General features: G+C 40.1%; 2 protein-coding genes across 7 annotated transcripts in view; both read right to left on the bottom strand.

Moving 5' to 3' along the window:
- IL13RA1 (interleukin 13 receptor subunit alpha 1) overlaps positions 1 to 18,262 on the bottom strand; it is a 39,629-nt gene that overhangs the window by 16,225 nt on the left and 5,142 nt on the right. The gene's annotated exons all lie outside the window — the stretch shown is intronic.
- DOCK11 (dedicator of cytokinesis 11) overlaps positions 3,372 to 18,262 on the bottom strand; it is a 63,322-nt gene continuing 48,431 nt past the window's right edge. For 3 of the 5 annotated variants that reach the window (XM_017736614.1, XM_017736613.1, XM_017736616.1), the window contains 9 exons: positions 17,835 to 17,938; positions 16,734 to 16,856; positions 15,752 to 15,865; positions 13,807 to 13,953; positions 12,730 to 12,940; positions 12,216 to 12,409; positions 11,454 to 11,554; positions 10,040 to 10,178; positions 7,386 to 7,525 (listed from right to left, as the gene is read on the bottom strand). In XM_017736614.1, the coding sequence (XP_017592103.1) occupies positions 7,403 to 7,525; positions 10,040 to 10,178; positions 11,454 to 11,554; positions 12,216 to 12,409; positions 12,730 to 12,940; positions 13,807 to 13,953; positions 15,752 to 15,865; positions 16,734 to 16,856; positions 17,835 to 17,938 (1,256 nt within the window). In that variant the 3' untranslated portion in view covers positions 7,386 to 7,402. Of the gene's footprint in view, positions 7,526 to 7,619; positions 7,633 to 10,039; positions 10,179 to 11,453; positions 11,555 to 12,215; positions 12,410 to 12,729; positions 12,941 to 13,806; positions 13,954 to 15,751; positions 15,866 to 16,733; positions 16,857 to 17,834; positions 17,939 to 18,262 lie in introns of all 5 variants that reach the window. The other 2 variants (XM_017736615.1, XM_017736612.1) reach the window with 2 other exon arrangements.

Raw genomic sequence — 18,262 nt, forward strand, 5'->3', positions numbered from 1 at the left:
AGCGTCCCACGGCCTCACACTGCTCTCCCTCTGTTGTCTCCCGTCCCACGGCCCCTGCCCTGCCGCTCCCTGTCCCGCGTCGCTGCCTCCCGCACGCTCAGCACAGAGACACTTCACAGAATCAATTCGATTGGAAAAGACTCTGAGACCATTGAGTTCCCCTCCGCTGGAGCCGTCGGTGCCTCCCCGAGCCCGGACTTGGCCGTGCCGCAATCGCGGAACCGCAGCGATGCCGCGAGATGCGGGCGGTGTCCGCACAGCCCCTGCGGGGACGGCACCCACTCCGCCGCCAGCCCCATGCCCTCCGTCTCCCCTCACATGGCACTGCAGCGCGGCCATAGACTCACAAAGATCTCATTCTGTGAGTCAAAGTAGTTTTCCTTTTACAACCGGTTTTACACTTGTCTGCTACAGCCATTGAACCGTGCCCCAGACGGGGTATGGTTCATATCCTCTCCCACGAAAGCAGCTACGTTAGCGCATCCCCGAGCAGTTCTCTGGATGTCCAGAGAACTGGATTCACCCCCTGGCAGAATGCCGCTTTTTGAAGTCCCTCCTGAAAATTCAGCTAATTTCTACAGTTCTCATCTGTGCTAAAAACGCATATTGTTCTTCCTCTTCTTTTTTTTTTTTTTTTGTTTTTGCAGATCTGCTTTCTACAAACTTCCCCAAACGCCCTCTGCTTCAGCCCCTTCCAAATACAATATGGTCACTTGGAATTTTGCTCTCACATTTATGGGTGTGATGCAGCAAGTTTTCCAAAATTTTCACAGAATTGGGAATAGGACGTAAGTTCTATTTTGATAAATTTCAGGAGAATAAAATATTTGGGATAAGGCTTTTCCTTCTGAACTAGAATTTTGTGGTGGCTAGCAAGCTTGGTCCTAGTTACCACCCAAATACAGGTATTCTAAAAATAGTGTAGATCCAGCAGGGAGGAAACTTGGCTGAGTTTCAAGGCAACCCAAAATTTCTTACTAAAATTAACTTATTCCTAAGCCAACAGAATGTTTCAGTATTTACTCAGCTCCTCAAGGAGTTTTGCAAGAGTTCATCTGCTTTTTAGACACTCATTCTAGAAAAAGGGAAGTGGATCTTTTTATGACAGGGTGGGGAATATCCTGTGTTAATATTGGGCTTTTTTGCTTTTCTGCCTGTTTGTTTCCCTGTGAAATAAGAGGACTTCTAGTTGCTGTTAGAAAGTGCCCAAGGACCTGCAATTATAATCAAATAAAAATGTGGTTTAAAGTTCCAGGATGTGGAACATTTAAGCTGTGTGACAGAGATCAGATTGTGCAACTACTTAGAGCAAGCGTGGACTACGCCTGCTAGTGAGGACGTTTGTATAGCAGAGCTGATCCATACAACCCCTCACTTGCTTTCAGTTTCCTTGCTGCTGTTTTCTTTCCTTCTTTCTGTTTTGTCAACTCTTCCCAGGAGAGGCAGTGCCAAACACATATAAAATCGTTCACTGCTTTTGGCTGCCTGCCCATCAACATTGTCAGCAGCTGAAACATTTTTCCCCCTCTCTCTCCTCCTTCTCCCCGAATGCTCAGCTCGTTGTCATATTCCCATCCCGATTCACAGCAATCACAACTGCTGCCAGAGCCTTTGATCCCTGCCACCTACCAGAGACTTCCCATTTCTCAATCTCACCAAGTCCTGTCCTGCATCTTTCTGTTGTAAATCTCATGCTCGTTCATGTTCTTGTGAGCCAATGCACCTGCGCAGTAGTGACTGGGACTCGTATAGACACACCTGAGGTATCTTTCAAATGATCTGTTGAGCACATAGTTGGGCTATGGCTTCATGCTTGGTATAAACTGATTTACAATCATCTTACTGACCTGCCTTTGGCTGTGTGTTTCTGCCTTTTCCACCCACGTAACCAAAGCCAGTGATTGTGGGGCCATGCAGTGAGTTTGCAGATGCAATGAAACAAAAATCCAACGATTTTTTCCTGTGCATATCCCTAATCAGATTAACAAATGGTGCCAATGCCTGGTGTGCCTGCACAATTACTACGTCCAGCAAGAGGCAATGATTATTAGTAGCACAGGGCTATGGGGAACTGTCCCTTTTGGGACCAGAACTTGCTCCACATCAATGTTGAGATTCCTCCTTTCTGATTTTGCACCAGCTTCTGTCAATACTTTAGGTCTCAACTGACATAATTACAGACTCTTCAGAAGATGGCTGGGGTCAGTTCAAAAAAGGGCTCAAATAGAATACAGTTGGATCTAAGGCACAAAAATCCAAAACTGTGTTGAAAAAACCCCAGTCTGACTCATGTGACTTCTCCCTTTTCAAACTTTGTCATCTTCTTTATTCAGTGTTCTTTAGGGACATCTAGAATTTTGTGATACATGTTCACAACAGACATGAACTCTTCAAACTCTCTCTGAACTGCTGCCCAAGCCCCTGGAAATCAGAAACTATGTGGAATAAAACCCACCTTCTTTGAAGAGCACTTTTGGGTGGACATGGAACCAGGCATGTTTGTGCAAATGTTGTATCCCCCTCTGATAAATTCTATTACAAGCCCATGCATCAACTTTTCTGCTCACTGTTCCCGAAGTACCAAGATCTATTTAATTCACCTATTTATTTGGCAAGTTTACTCCTTTACCCACCAAGGGAGGCAGGGCACAAGCCTGGTTTTACAGCTGTTTGGCCAAGGCTTGCAAGAGCCCCATACAGAAGCCTCAGAAGACAGAAGTAGAAAAAGCAGTTTGTACTTTATCTTCTGGCAAGGTAAATAATAATTATACCTGACTTACATGTAATCATCATGTAAGAGCTGGTACAACTGCCTGGGCATATACATTAGTCTCCCCACCATGTAAGTTGAGTTAGTTGAAGAGCAACAATAAATACATCCTCAAAGAGCAAAAGTCTTGGTTTGAAAATTGTAACTCCAGAACAGAGCAAAAACCCAACCACAAACTTACTGGATATGCTTTAGGAAAAGTGAGGTGATCTACTGCGATGTTTCCTTACTTGTGATTCACATCTTGTTTCTATTGATAAATTTGTGTGTATGACTGTCTCCGTTTTCCCGATGAATCATGTTTTTGGGATTTCCCTGAGCTGGATGCTGCGGTGCTTATGCTCCTTTAGGATTTCTAAGTCAACATCCTCCATTTGTTGCTGAATAATTTAGTGTTCACCATTTCACTTGGTGTACTTCTGTGTTTGAAGATTTATTATGGTAATCTTCTTTAGAGGGAGTATATGTGATAGCTCAGTGCACTAGGGTTTAGTACCATGAATCTTACACTGGTATCAGCTTCTGATCACTCACCCTGTTCTGTGAAATGAGGAGAAAATTAAAAAAACCCTAGGCAAAACATGTTTCTTGCAACACTTACTTTTCCTGGTTTTGTAGTCTTTTATTTTGACCTGGAATAAACTCTGAACTTGACTGCAATGCAATTTTTTTCCCTGGCTTCTTGTAAAAATCATTCATTATTCAAGAAAAAGAAAGTAAAAAGAGCAGTATAGGATAGCTGATCTCAGGAAGATCTTGAGCAGCTCTGTTCATCCTCTGTGTCCAGTACATCAGTTAAGAACTGAGGCATATGGGAGGTGCTGTTCTTTCACACACAGAAGTTTAAACAGGGCTCATACAACATATGTAGGTACAACATGCAGGATAAAAGTACTCCTGTTATGATTATGTAGCAGCAGGTGTTAGATTTACATGAAAAGGGAGTAAATTACATCCAAAATACCTGAAATATTATGTGCGTATCACAATTGGTTTGCCACTGCTTGGCACAAGCATACTATTTAAGTACTACACTCTGGTTGCATAGAATTAGCTGTACACAGTGCTCCTCAACACAGTAAAAACCCCTTGTTTATTTAGCCAACTCAGCTCAGTGAACATCAACACCTGCTACTCTCCTCAAGTGGGTAAATCGGGTAAGATGTAGTTTAATTTCTATTAAATTTTTGAGTCCATAATTTCCACTTACATTCTTCTCCAGTTCTTTTGGGTCAAGTTATTCAAATCATAATGTGGAGTTCATGGGATTCTGTCTCTTTAGAAAGGGAAAACAAACATATATTACCTACTTTGAGACAAAGGTATTATGTTTATGTAAAGTCTTATTCTATATCAAAATACTGTCTTGTGTACATTCAACGGTCTTCTGGAACAAAACCAAACATGTTACACACTACAGGTATTCTCTCATCCATGCTTTTTTGTTTGCTGGCCCATCTCATGAAAAGTCCTGATATCAGAAGAAGTTTAGAACACCAAATATTATGTAAAAATACATCCTTCACTGCAGTAAGTTCTTCATTTCAGGTTTTTTTGGGGGAAGGAAATGGAGCTCTGAGGTTATTTTTCTTAAAATACTTTCTAATCCCTCTGCAGAGAGAAAAGCAGTAGGTCAAAGAGAGAAAATGTTTACACTTTTCTTACTCTCTAAATCTCTAAAAGCAAATTCTTGTACATAAAATACTGGCAGACCCTTTGTTGCTTTGTATGTCCTATTTGCAAACCATCTGGCTCTGACACCTACCATTATCCAAACCAACCCTGATACTGAGAGTAGCGAACTCCTCTTAATCCTCACATCCCATTTATCCCATTTCTTTTCCTTTTATGCAAAATTATCAATACATCCATTCTGAAGACTTGATGTGTTACACAGCAGTTTTGCAGCAAAAATAATTAGAGGCATTCAGATAAAATATGTAATGTAGCCAAACAGAGATATAGCAAGAGTGTGTGCCAGGACATAATTTGAAATACGTTCCACTAAATTTTCAAGACTAAAAAAATCCTGCCTTTCCTCAGGCAATATAAGAAAATAAAAAATGTTAATGAACTAGAGACATTTCTATTCTTCTCAAAAAAGTAGCAAATAGGATGTACCCAATGTGAGTATCAGCTACATAAAACAGGCACATATATAGTACACTCTCCAGATATACCTGTGAATTAAGCTCTTTCAGCCATAAATAAGAAAACATCTGGAGGATTTCTTTAAACTGGGACAATTACGTAAGAAAAGGATAGAGAAAATGTGACCATCTTCTTGGCACCACTGTCTAAAACCAGCTGTAAAATAATGGCCATTCCTCATCCTTTCTAGATCGGTGAATACATAAAGGAAAAACAAGCTGGTTTGTTACCAGTCTTTTTATAACCTATCTAAAAAGGAGATTTTTCTGTAGAAAATAAAGAAAAATTATTTAGGAGGACAGAAGGCAAATCCTTAGGGTGTATCGTTTTTGTAATTCATTAAAACTGTATATTCTGAAATGCAGTGACTGTATATATTCTAATTGGACTGGTATTAAGCACTTCTCTTTTGGCCAAATTACCGTGACAGCTTTCCAGTATATGACAGTGAAATGACAGGACAACTCCAATATCAACAGCTTGAGAAGTTCAGACGAAAATTCATCTCGGACCATTAAAGACATCTGAATATACAAGTAAGAATTTCACTGGAATTCCAGTAAAAATAAGGAATAGAAATCAAAAATTCAGACAACAGTATTATCTCAGAACATTAAAGATATCAAAAAACATGCATAAGGATCTCCCTGCAAATCCAGGAAAACTATTAGGTTACCTGTAGTATTTGAAAGAGCTATGGTGCAAGAGCTTTGGGATGTCCATATCTCATCATTGCTGACTGTAGTCAAGATATGCCTTTACTACTGATATTTACAGGTCAAGTAGCTCCAAAAGTATCTTGTATTGGATTGACTATTAATGAGCTTCGCACTTTTTAGTAAAGCAATTTGGAAAACTGTCACTATATGCTTTTAAATATTATTTGTTGAAACAGAACAATCAGGAAGGTGCTAACCATATTTACACACACTAGTCTCTCCTCCTCTGTTTGTGCTAAATTTAGAGCCCGTTTAGCACAAAAGCACATAGAAGCAGAAATGTGTCTGGTTTGCTATAGGCACATCTGTATTTTGCTTGAAACAGCTAATGGGTGAATTTATGGATCACAACATTATTTTCTCAGAATACGAATAATTGTAGGTATTTAGAATCATGCATAATAAACATTTTGAAATGTGGTCCAGTTACTATTCAAAGATAATTTTTGTCACAAAGATTGAGAAGCTTAACATTTTATAGACACTACAGCCAAGCTAAAAACCCAGCTGGAGTCCTTTTATTATGGCATTTTGTTACATATCCTTAAAACTCCCACCCTTCCCATATGAACTACTGGAATCATATTTACAATTGATAGGATTTTGAAAAACACGGATGTTAAAAATGTCACTGGATAAAAGAATTACTGAACTGTTCTCTTCTTCCTGAATCTGAAGTGTATTATTAAAAAAGAGAGAATGTATGAAAGCTTTGGGAAGAGGAAGAAGGAATAAAGAATTCTGGAAAATACATTTTCTCCAACCACCTATGAAACAAAACCAATGAGCTTTCAGAGAACAGATCTGTTTAACAGGAGGGAACGTGCGTGACTTGTGGTGCTAACAAATCCCTCAACTTTGTATAAGTTATTTTGATGGGCTGCAATTTTTTAAACCACATCTCTCCAATTATTAGAATTTTTTCTGAAAGCTGTTAAAGCACCTTATAATTTCCAACTCAATTTAGGCTGTTCTCAGAGTTTATATTTGTGCGAGACCATGAGTGGCAAGCATGAAACCTTGTATCAAATGACATATCTCTCAGGTTTGACCTCAGTGAGTACAATCTATTCTCTCCTGCAGCTGTGAAAGACTACCCAAAACTAGAATCAGCTACAGTAAGATCAACTTTCATGGAGATTACTTTAGAAATATCTGCTCTGAGGATGTATGAAAATTTTAATTTCTGACTTAGGTTTTAGTTATTCCAGACTAGGGCAAGTTTACTCTCATTGAGTGCAATAGGGGTATCTGGACCCAAGTCACTTTGTAGAAGAGAAAGGTCTCTTACCAGTGATTACAATTTCTTCTTCATGTCTTCTGTCCAACAAATCTTTTAGCAGCAAATATGATATAATGGTAAATTTTATATACTCTATACTCCCTATATATACAAAGTAGTTTTACATTTTACTATATTCCATTGTACAACTTTACATAGTATGTTATTGTTTCGATTCATAGTTCAGCAAATCAATACATATTTAGATAACTGCCTTTCCACATCCTGCTATTCATTTAGCTTAAAAAAAATAGTAGAAAAGAAGCACAGTGGTGCAATGCCCAGGCACTTTCAATGTTGCTCAGCAAAGTAAGCAAGCACTCTGTTTGAAAGCATGGCAACTTTTTTTTGTGGAAAAAAAACCCAAACCAAACCAAACCACCGCAAAATTGAATCTTTGCTCATCATGGATTATTTTAAACATCCTTTGTACAGTTCCAAGAATTCCTGAGAAGGCTCTGTAAAATATGACTGATACGTTTATATGTCAGCAGTGGGTCTGAGGGAGCAGTAACTTCCATCACTAGAGGTTCCACTGATCGCACAGAAGACATGAAGAGAGTCCTGCATCCATGGTGAATGCATTGTGTCTTCATGATAGATCTAAACAAAGCAAAACAATCACAAATTCAATACAGGTTTCACTTCATTATGATAATCAAGCTGCTTAAAAAGGTATGCAAAAGAGATTTCCAACCTTGTCTTCAAAGCTGTTTCACAAAGGCAGCATAACAAAGAAATAAGAAAGAAGAGTAGTTTAGCAATTTCTGTAGCATTAATATATCACACACTATTCTGTGTATTACTGGATCACTTTTAGCTACAGCTATGCACTGTAGGAAAGAAATAGTTCTCTGTACAACAGTTTTTTATTATGTCTTAGCAGTAACAGAATTCTAATAGGTTTTTTTGTAAGCATGGGGAGTAGGTGCAGCTAAATCCCACAGACTGTGAGATCTGTGTCCAAATTTTGTACTTTGTAGCCTGAAGGACACTCTGACAGTGCACGATCCAACTGGACTGGCAGAGCTGACTGTGTATTTGTTTTCACCATGTGGTTCACCAGTCAAGTTAAGTTACCTTTAACTTGCATTAGTGAAACTGAGATCACTGGCCATCATAAACAGCTTCTGGACATCCAGCTTTCTGCCAGTCTCTGAAACTTCCTGGACCTGTTCAGCTCCCATTTACCAATTTTTTGTCTTTACATTTTAGCTTAAAAGATCTGTAAATAAGGTCATAGGCTGACCCAGTGATTCCCATCTGCCCCTGCATCTCAAACGAAGGGCACTGACTGTGTTGCTTTGGGACACTGATAATATTTAGAAAAGCGTATGTTACTTGCAATGAGAACCTAAGTTAATGCACTACACTTTTTATGTTTAACTGAGTAATGTTGCAAAATAAGAAAACTCATTCCAATAGGTTGAATTTGTTAGATATTAGGTCATTTGATGGCAATGCAAAGTTCAAGTCAGCTGTTGTACATAATGTTGTGCAACTATGAAAAACAGTGTTCACAAACATAGTCATTTAAGCTGCCTTTTGAGCTATTACAAGAAGAAAGTGAAAAGTATATCCTTCCCAGGGAGCCCTTCACTGGACATTGCAGTCATATTTTGCTCCTTAACCAAAGACAACACAGCAGTGGATAAATCCATTGAGGTAACAGGGAGTGTGTTTTAACAATGCTTCTTTGTTCTAAAATAATCTTAACTATTGTACTGTGACAGTGCAGGACTGAGTGATTTGTTTTTGATTTGACTATTGCAAAATTCAAAAGCCACAGAAGTTCCAGCAGCTGCACGCAAATTAGATGTCTTGGCACTGGCAAACAGCTTAGAGTAAGCAGGTGGCAGTTCTTATGAACAAGCCTCTCTGAGCAAAGTTCAGTAGTGGAGTATGCAGGTAGTGGCAATGAAAAAACCAGTATGGCATATATGCAACATCAATAGTTTGCAAACTAAAAAAATGGTGGCCATGAGCAGAATAGAAAGGGAATCTAACAAAAGAAACAGGAATGCAGCAGTCACTCTCAAACGGATGCACCCTTACACTCCTACAACAAAAATCATCCCATCATGAGACTGTTTCCCTGAAATGATATTGTACTCTTCCACAACAAGACTCTGATTCCCACAAGCATTATTTTATTGTAAATTAACCTTATTTGCAAACAGCAGCCTGGTGCAGTTGTATTATTTTGCCACTTGCAAATTTTTCAATTAGTGTGAACAACTACTCAACTGACTGTGGAATTTGCCTATCCATTTTTAGTGAGTTAACATGTTACATCTTTAATTCACAGTCACACATTGTCAGTAAATTGACTAACTGGGAGATCCTGAAAACATTCTTCTAAATTTCAAGTTCTGTGGACCCCAATGCAATCTGTACTGCTGATTTTATATCCTTGATGCTATAAATCTACAACAAGCTTTCTTTTGTCATTAATGTCAAAATGAAAGAGCAGAGGTATGGAAATTACTTCAGAAAGCCAGTTCTCATCTAATTTCACAGCATGATATTAGGTAGAAGTACAACTGCTCTTTGAATCTCTCACCTCTATGATGCTACTATTCAAATGTATTTTCCTAGAAAGATCCAAGAAAACATAAAAACACAGATCAAATAAATTAGCATGAACTTTAACAGTGCATATAAATGGCATGTTGGCATTAGGCAAAAATTATAAGAAAACATACGTAAGGAAAAATAACATATTAAAAAAACCCCCATAATCTGGATATAACTGAGGAAATGGAAATGTTGCCAGAGAACTTTGACCTGTGACCTCTTTATGATTTGCAGACATGATACAAAACGTGGCACAGGATTTCTGATGACCACAGCAGGCAGTGGTGTGTCACTGAACACTCCACCCTGCAGCACTCTGAATACCAGCATCAGGCCGAGTCTTTCAGTCAACAGAAAGAAGTTTTAGGAATCCACCAAATATACTGCTTAATTTTCATGTTTGCTTACTTGCCCTTTTATATTTAGCTACAGAACACGAGGAGTGATCACATTTTCAGTTAGTTCCCAGCCAGTTTTCAGCTTAGTCAGTTTTCAAGCACAGAGAGCCACTTCTGTGGGCTCCCACCATGCAGTACATGCCTGTTCATGGATGATGTCAGAAAGCTCTTTCACCATATCCCGAAAGTTTGATTTTAACCCTTCATGGTACTCCACTTGATCCTCCTTAATGAGACGCTCGTTGAGCTCCAGAGCAATTCCACAGGCTTGGATAAACTTCCTGGGGAGGAAAGGAATGAACCTGGGGCATTACAACAGTCCAGCCTTCTACCAAAGCAAGCAACTGAACAGACACGCAAATCTCAGTATTTCCCACCTCCTTTTCTTTAGTGTTTGGGGCAAGTCATATTCCAGGATTATCCCTGGCACAGTAAATCAGGGAATGGAGAGGGACTGAAACACAGGTATTGGGCTTTCTGCTGGAGCTCCTTTGAGAGCCTGGATCCTCAGTAGATGGGACAGCCAGTCCTGCAGGGCTGGCCAGAGCTGGGTGCATGTGACACAGCAGGGCTGTGAGAGGTCAGGCTCCTAACAGCAGAGACACCCTCCTGAAGGAAGTTCACACCATGGGGAGCTATAATGCTCTTTCTTGGGTCTGTTATTCATTGTTGTTTCATTTAACACACATATTTTCCTTTTTTATAAAACTCAATGAAAATGCATTCACAACTGAAATGGAGATTGTGTTTGCACTGCAAGGCTGGAAAGTAAAACCATGCACGGCATGTTTTCAGGGATTACTCCCTGATCCAAGTTACTTGATACATGGAAGGAGAATGAGATTAGCCCAAATGATGCTTTCTCCATACAATGAGAATGGAGAAATAGGTGAAATGGAAGTCATCAGCACAGAGTAACAAATGCAGGGGCTGGTGGATAACTGGTTGCACCTGAGAGGTCCAGAAAAGAGTGTGGCAAAGACTCATCATCCTGAGGTAAAACACAAGTTGCCTAATCATAAATTGGGGGACACTTTCAAGTGGGAGGTAAAACTTACCCTAAGGGACAGAAATTAGAAAAACACCTGTGCAAGTCACACAGTTTCAAAAACTAGCAACAGAAACAAGAACAGTGCTCTTCCATAAACTGGGAAAGGATCTGCTTTAAAATATTTCAAGTTCGTCATTAGCTAGCAAAAAATCCCCTGGGCAAAACTGGCAAACAATGCACATTATCAAAGACCCCTGAATACAGGACTGTCAGATCTCTGGTTTTCAAACACACTTCATGTGATAATCTCAAATTTCCACACAAACTGTTGAAGCAAGTGTTCAAGCAAATCTCCCCAGGGAGAGCACAGCCCTGGACTTGGGAACTCTTGATAAATATAATTTCATTGGCTTTTTTCATGTGTGAGCACCTATAACCCCATAAGACTTTATATGACATATCTAAGCATCCAGCATCTGCTGAGTTTGGAGACAGACAAAAATATAATCAAAGTAGGTACCATCTTCCAGCCAGCTGCTAGTTTTTACTACATCAGAAATCCTACCTGAACATTTCTTTTAACTCATTCACCTTCTTAGCAGGATATTTGCCGGACTGGCTGTCACTTAGGAAAGCTCTGGCATAGGCCAAAGGACCAGCATTAACCTAGAATGAAAGAAGAAATCATTTATGCTAGAACTCCTGCTGAGATGCTCAAGGCACTTGTGAAAGGAATAATAATAATTTTTTAAAAGCCCCACCCAAGATCAGCATACTATTTCTATTTCAATGCCATCAACTCTGCATTACTAATGTCACCAGAGGCACCTGAAGTTTCAAAAGTTGAGTATTTGTTTTTCCATCTATGTTTTTAAGATGAAAAGTTAAATGGAGATAGAAAGAGAGATTAAGTTTGTTTCCTCATGTTTTTCCCTTATTTCCACGTGGAAAATAAACATGGTCTGAGTCCTAAGGTCACTTACCCAGACTGAGAATCCAGGCTTCCAAAAAGGCTGTTTGTGCCTGATTCTTACAGTACAATCTTCAAGACTTAAGTATATTTCAGCAGTTACTTATGGCTAATTAATGTGCAATTACACTTGGACTTGACACTGTAAACACCACTGGAGAAAACGTTTATTCCCACAAGCCACCCACTTCTGTAGCACTGAACATGACCGGGAAGCTGTGCTGGAGGCTGGTGGCTGCAGCCCTGAAGCCTGGGTAGTTAATGATTTCTGGAAAGTAAATGTGTTGTGTTGTGACAATGCCTCACTCTGAGCTGTGTATGTAAATGCAATTCTGAACAGACATCAAACAGACTGACCTGCACAGAAACACAGCCCTGCAGTTTGAGCTGCAGCTGGATCATGTCAACATCACCAGCAGAGCTGCAGAGTTTCTGCAGCTCTGCTGTCTTGTCCTTTATTTCATCAGTAGCAACATCAATTGGTTTTAAATTAACCTGATGTTCATAATTGACCGGAATTCTCTTCTTTACGTATGGAAAGGAGTTCAAAGCTAGCAGAAACAGCAAAAGAAATGTATAGATTGAAAAGTCATGCAGCACACAGTCGTACTCTTCATAGAACATATACAAGCAGATTCTTGCCCCTGGGGAAGTGAAATCCCAAACAAGGCTATAATTTACCAGCACGATTTTTTAATCTCTAAAAATATGCACATAAAAACACAATGTAAATTCCGCCTCCCAACCAGATATTGTCTCACAATTCTGTTTAAGATGAGAGAATTTGTGACACTTCTGGAATATTTTCATGAGCTATAATAGTCTCCTAACAGTTACTGATACTGTCTCATGCTCAGATATTTGTACTTACTAGTTAGAATGGTCCTTTTTTTACATTGTTCTTCCACACTGCCATGCTTTTTTCCAGATAAAGTGAAAGGAGTTTCAAATACAAATCTATTGATATTATGATTTCTTTCAAATTCAGTTTTTCTTTCAGACATTTCTTTGTCTTCAAAGTAGGGCTTCACATAAGTCACTTGAATATGGGCATACTTGGGATCAAGGTCTTTAATGCTGACCTATGAAATAAGAGGGTTACTCACAGGAGGAGCAAAGGTTAATAAGTTATAATTGGCTAATCTATCCACTGGGATCTGTTTTACACTAATTCCCTGCTGACCTTGCCTCATTGCATGAAGGCCAGTGACACACCAAGTGCTCATTTTGCCCTGAGCTGGGATGTCTAGACCATCCACCAGCAGATAAGACAAGGAGGCATGGCACAAGAAACATATCACCTGGTGCCAAACAAGCTGTTCCTGCAGCAGGCAGTCACATCCCCATATCCATTGATGCAGCACAGGCCTGGGCTACTTAGCCCTTCTAATATGACCACAAAGTTTCCAGACCGTGATCCAGTGCTCATACAGTGCTGGGGCAGGCAAACCTGCAAGCCTGCACTAAACCAGCTTCGGGATCACCAGCACTGTCTTTGGTAACCCAGATAAATCCCACTGCAGCCTAAGGATATGAACAGCCCTTGCAGGGAGCATAAATAAGTACTCCATATGAAAAGGAAGGAGCTAAGGCTGCAAGGCCCAAAGAGATTTTCTTTTAGACTTGCAGCATCAAAGCAACGAGAAGTAGCTCTGCTTCCAGTCACCTGATGCTCTTTGCTGGTTTCTAATGCCTTCAACAAGGCTCAGTGCGATGGGGATTGCAATTTCCCACTCACAGTTCACACCTGGGAGCCAGAGCAACACCAACACTTGTCAAGCTGTGCAACATGTCCACACACAGGAGCATGAGAATGCCAGGGGCAATTGGAAGCAGGGTGTTTGTAAGAAGGTGGATGAGAGGGCTCATTCTTCCCCTCCCACTGGCAGAAGGAAGGGATGCTTTGCCATCTTCTTTCAGCTCCACAAAGCATGCAGTTTAACTCTACCTTATTAGAATCCTGGATAATCTTTACAGTCTCTGACCCAAATTTTTCTCCATAAAGTTTAAGAAGTCTGAAGGAGATCTCCGAGAGGCCTGTCAGTTTAGGTTCCTTATAGATGTATTCCTTCCCATCTTCTTCCTCAAAGAATGTCTGGCATTAACCACAAAAGAAAGCAGTGAGGAATAGCCGTGTTTCTTCATTTGGAAAACTTTTATCTTAGATTTGCTACTTGGAAATCAAGTTTCTACTAACATTTCAGAAAGCCAAAAAGGTTTGGAAGGCTATGGCTCACAAAGTATCACTGAACTTTGCCTGTTTAATAGATTCCTTCAAGAATGGTCTAAAAAAAAAAAAAATTCTCCAACCAACACAAACACAACACGTCATTACTTGAGGACAACCAGTGAGAAATCTAAACAATGTGGAAGATGGTTTGGCCAGCATTTGAACTTCTGGAAGGTTGGAAAGAGACAGGCAGGAGAAAATAATACACAAACAAGGTATAGAGAAGGAACAAAAAGATACGTAAGTTGAGAAAGCCCTGACAGCAGAGCCACAGGAACAGTCTGAAATTAAGGAATTTGTGTAGGCTGAGAGAGACTTTAAGCAATAAAAAAAGAAATGGGTTTCCTGTGCTTTAATTCCTCTTGTATTCAGGGAAGTGGGATCTGGTGTATTTACTGTAAATAGAGACAAAATTGCATCAAAGGCTGTGCTTGCATCACCAATCTTGCCCATAATGGAAACAGCATGGGAACTTCATGCTTTGGTGAGCTGTTCCAGTTATAATTTGTGACACAGCATTAAGCTATCTGCATGTAGCTGGAATATAAACCCAGAAAAGCTTTAAAGTGCAAAACTGGATCAAGTACTGGTTGCCAGGATGCTACACAGCCTAATTTTAAGGGCTGATCCAGTTATTTCCACAGCTTCTGGAAAACTAAGCTAGCAGTTGTTTCCTTTTATCTGTTGCTAACCTTATTTACTTTTTACATATTCAAAGTTACAGAGAAGATGACAGTAAATATAAAATGCATGTTTTCTGCAGCAACAGTCAGTGCTCGGATATGTTGTGTGTGTAGTGACAGTGGCATTCAAAGGTACAAACTCATGATGATTTCAGGGGTATTCATCATCTCCTCTAAAAGAAAGAATGAAAAAAGGCAAGGCTAATATAATTTACATGGTGTTTTCTAAAGAGGGGTCCTGCACCTCCCCCATGGTTATGAGTCCACAAGCAGAAGCAGGTTGTTCAGAGACAGAAAGGACATGAGGGTATCACACTTTATTAGATTAACTGCTATAGGTGGAGAGAAAAAATAAAACCACAACTGCTTTTAAGCTCAGAAGACTTCACGAGATATGATAAGATCATGCTGCTTCCTGGGACTCCGAGCCCCAGATTTTATTCAGTTTTCCAGTTACCTCAGCTAACAAAAATACTACCTATCTCTACATGTGTGTAACCAACACTGATAGATATTTTGCCTCCAGCTTCTCTCATAACCTTTTACTCTGATAATACCTAGAAGGGAGCACCAATTTTCTGTAGAAAAAAGTCTGTTACTACTACTGTAACAGACTACTATGGTTATATACTGTTATTGGTTATATACTATACACACTAAATTGTGTCTGTGTAACTGTAATTACAAAACTGTAATTACAAAAAACCCTTCTGTGTTTTCTGAACCCACTAAGCCATTTCCTAACTGCTGAGTTGTTTTAGGAAAAGCCTACCAGCAGAATCATAAACTTTGTAATAAATCAAGTGCTCCTAGAGACAGACACAAACCCTCATCCCCAGTGTGCAACACCAAAACATTCACATAGACACACTGGTTGGCTGCACCAGAGGAGCTTTTCAGCTCCAGGTCTGACAGAGCAGCAGCTTTTGGGGCCAGATTGCCTGGTGAGGGGTTGCTGGCAAGCCAGTGTATATGCTTACTTGTCCATAAAAGGCCACTCTGAAAAAGGTTCCAAGAAGCCTCTTCCTTGAGTGCATTACTTCCAGTATCTTAGAATATGCTCCATGGAGTGTTCTGTACAGCTGGGTGAGTTTCTGGAAATCAGATTTTGACATTATGATGAAAGCAGGATTTTGCACGCAGGACATTCCAGCTAACACCAGAAGTTACTAAGATATCTGAACACAATCCTCTGGAGAATTGAAACCTTAATTTCTAAAGAGGTTGAACTCATGGACTCTTGTTTGAAAAACCTGGTTTTAAGTACATGCTTAGTGTCAGGTCTGCAGGGTAACAGAGACTGCAGTAACACCACTACCCTTGGAGAGAAGGCTGAGTGCACTGTCTCAGCGTGTTTCCTGACTGAGCCTTCACAGACAGAGCAACTGGCAATATTTTTTTAATTAAAAACAGCTTTACAATGAAAAAAATAGATTGAGGCAAGGCTTCCCCCAGCTTCAGTTATATGGCCAGATATTCTGTCATGGCAGAGGGAGGGAAAGGGGACCAGTATTAAGCTGAAGCACAGGTCACAGCAGGTGGTGGGAAGGAGCAAGGCTAAGAACAGCTTCCTTCCTTCCTTCCTCTCCACTTGCCACTGAATTACCCACAGATCTAGTCTTTTCTTTGAACTGTTCTCATTCTGTTTTTAACCCTTGAAAACCTCAGGTCTCAAAAAGAATCTAGCTTTGATGAGCATATGGAATGACAACAGTTCTATTTTACAGGAAGGACGGTGGTAATTATTCACTAAACATGAGTCATCCATGTCATTAGCTTTGATAATTACCTTTCAGATCATTGCTTTCACTAATTTCTTTAAAAACCAACAATGAAGCACAGTGTGTGCTTTACTGATACCAATTCAGTAATTTGTAACTTCAAAAATAAAGAAGTCCCCTGTTTTTTTCTTAGCAGTCTAGAAAATCACCTGCTCTATGCAAACGAGTTCAAAATACCCACCTCAAATTCATGCCGCTTTTCATAAATAGGAATGATCAGTTTGGAAACTTCAGAAATTGTTTCATAACGCTCTGCTTTCCACAGGCCATCTACACACTGCTCCAGCAGCTCCACCAGGACTTCCTATGAGAGCAACCAAATGGGTGGTGTTAATAACACTCCAACTTAGAAGATAAAACCATTTTAACTTCAGATACTTTTATCAGATCCCAGAATAAGTAATCACAGTTACGTAAGTTTAAACCCTGTGTATTCCTGGCCTTTCTAAAGGCATTCTAAATTTTGGGGAGGGGAAGGGGGAAGAAGAAGAAAAAGGACAAGCTATTTTTCAAAAGTTCATTACATATTCATAAATCATTAGCATAGTAGCCAGCAAGTATGTCCTGGTTATTTAGTTACTTCCCCAGGAAACCACAAAACCTCTGGGAGCATATGGACATGACAGCACTGGAGGTCAGAGGTGTGCATCTAAGAAACACGTTCAAGGAACATGCGTGCAATAGCAGTGGGCTGTGGTGCCAAGGATCCTCAAGTCTTGATGAATGGGCAGCTGGGCTGCAGGGCCACCTCGCTCAGCCACGTGGCTGACCCAATGGTGCAGAAGTACTTATGAGACTTTATGATTCATGGGTGGATCTACCCACTTCCCCAATGCCTTGCTATGGTTTCTGGATTGTTCTGTTAACATGGTGTCCTGCAGCACAGCCCTAATGCCAGAGGACCCTAAGATGACCTCTCCCTTGCAGAGCTTGACTTCATTCTGTCCCTCCTTGGAAATACCACACCTGGCTGTGCTGCCCTGTGCTGGTGGCATTAGCATTTGCATAACACAGCAGGCAAAGGTTGTGGTGCAGCTTTTTCAGTCTCAGTGCTAGAAAAGCCTTTCATAGGAACCAAGAACTTACATCAGTTTTACCTGTCTGAATCATACACAGAAAATTCTTCAGAGCAGATTTCTCTTGGGAAATTGCAGCGGAACAAACAGTCTTGTTTACAGATAGCAGTGCACAACTGCAATTTGTTAGAGCTCACATGAACAAAGTCCAAAACTAAATCCTAATCAGATATCAAATATCCTGTATCTACAGTACAGGACCTCACCTCACTGTAATGTACATCCATCATCCCACCATCTTCTTTCATTGCACCTTCTTCATCAATGTTGGGAGTGATTTTCCTGAAGACAGTGCATCCACTGGGAAAGACAAAAGCAAATGGATTAGTGGAATTATCTCAAATGTGTCGTGCTGCTGTACTTTAACCTGAGCTGACAAGTCAGTACTGCTCAACAACTCTCTCACTGCCCCACTTAACCCTGCTGGGATGAGGAGGAGCATCAGGGAAAAAAAGTAAAACCCATGGGTTGAAATAAGAATAGTTTAATAATTGAAACAAAGTAAACTATGATAATAATAATAAAAATAGATAGAGAGATATAAACCTCAAGAAAATCTAATGATGCACAATACAGTTGCTCATCACCCACTGACCAATGCCAAACCCATTCCCAGACCAGCCCCCTTTCCAGG

The sequence above is a fragment of the Corvus brachyrhynchos genome, unplaced genomic scaffold (assembly GCF_000691975.1).
Source record: "Corvus brachyrhynchos isolate BGI_N302 unplaced genomic scaffold, ASM69197v1 scaffold36, whole genome shotgun sequence".
NCBI classification, from domain to species: Eukaryota; Metazoa; Chordata; class Aves; order Passeriformes; family Corvidae; genus Corvus; species Corvus brachyrhynchos.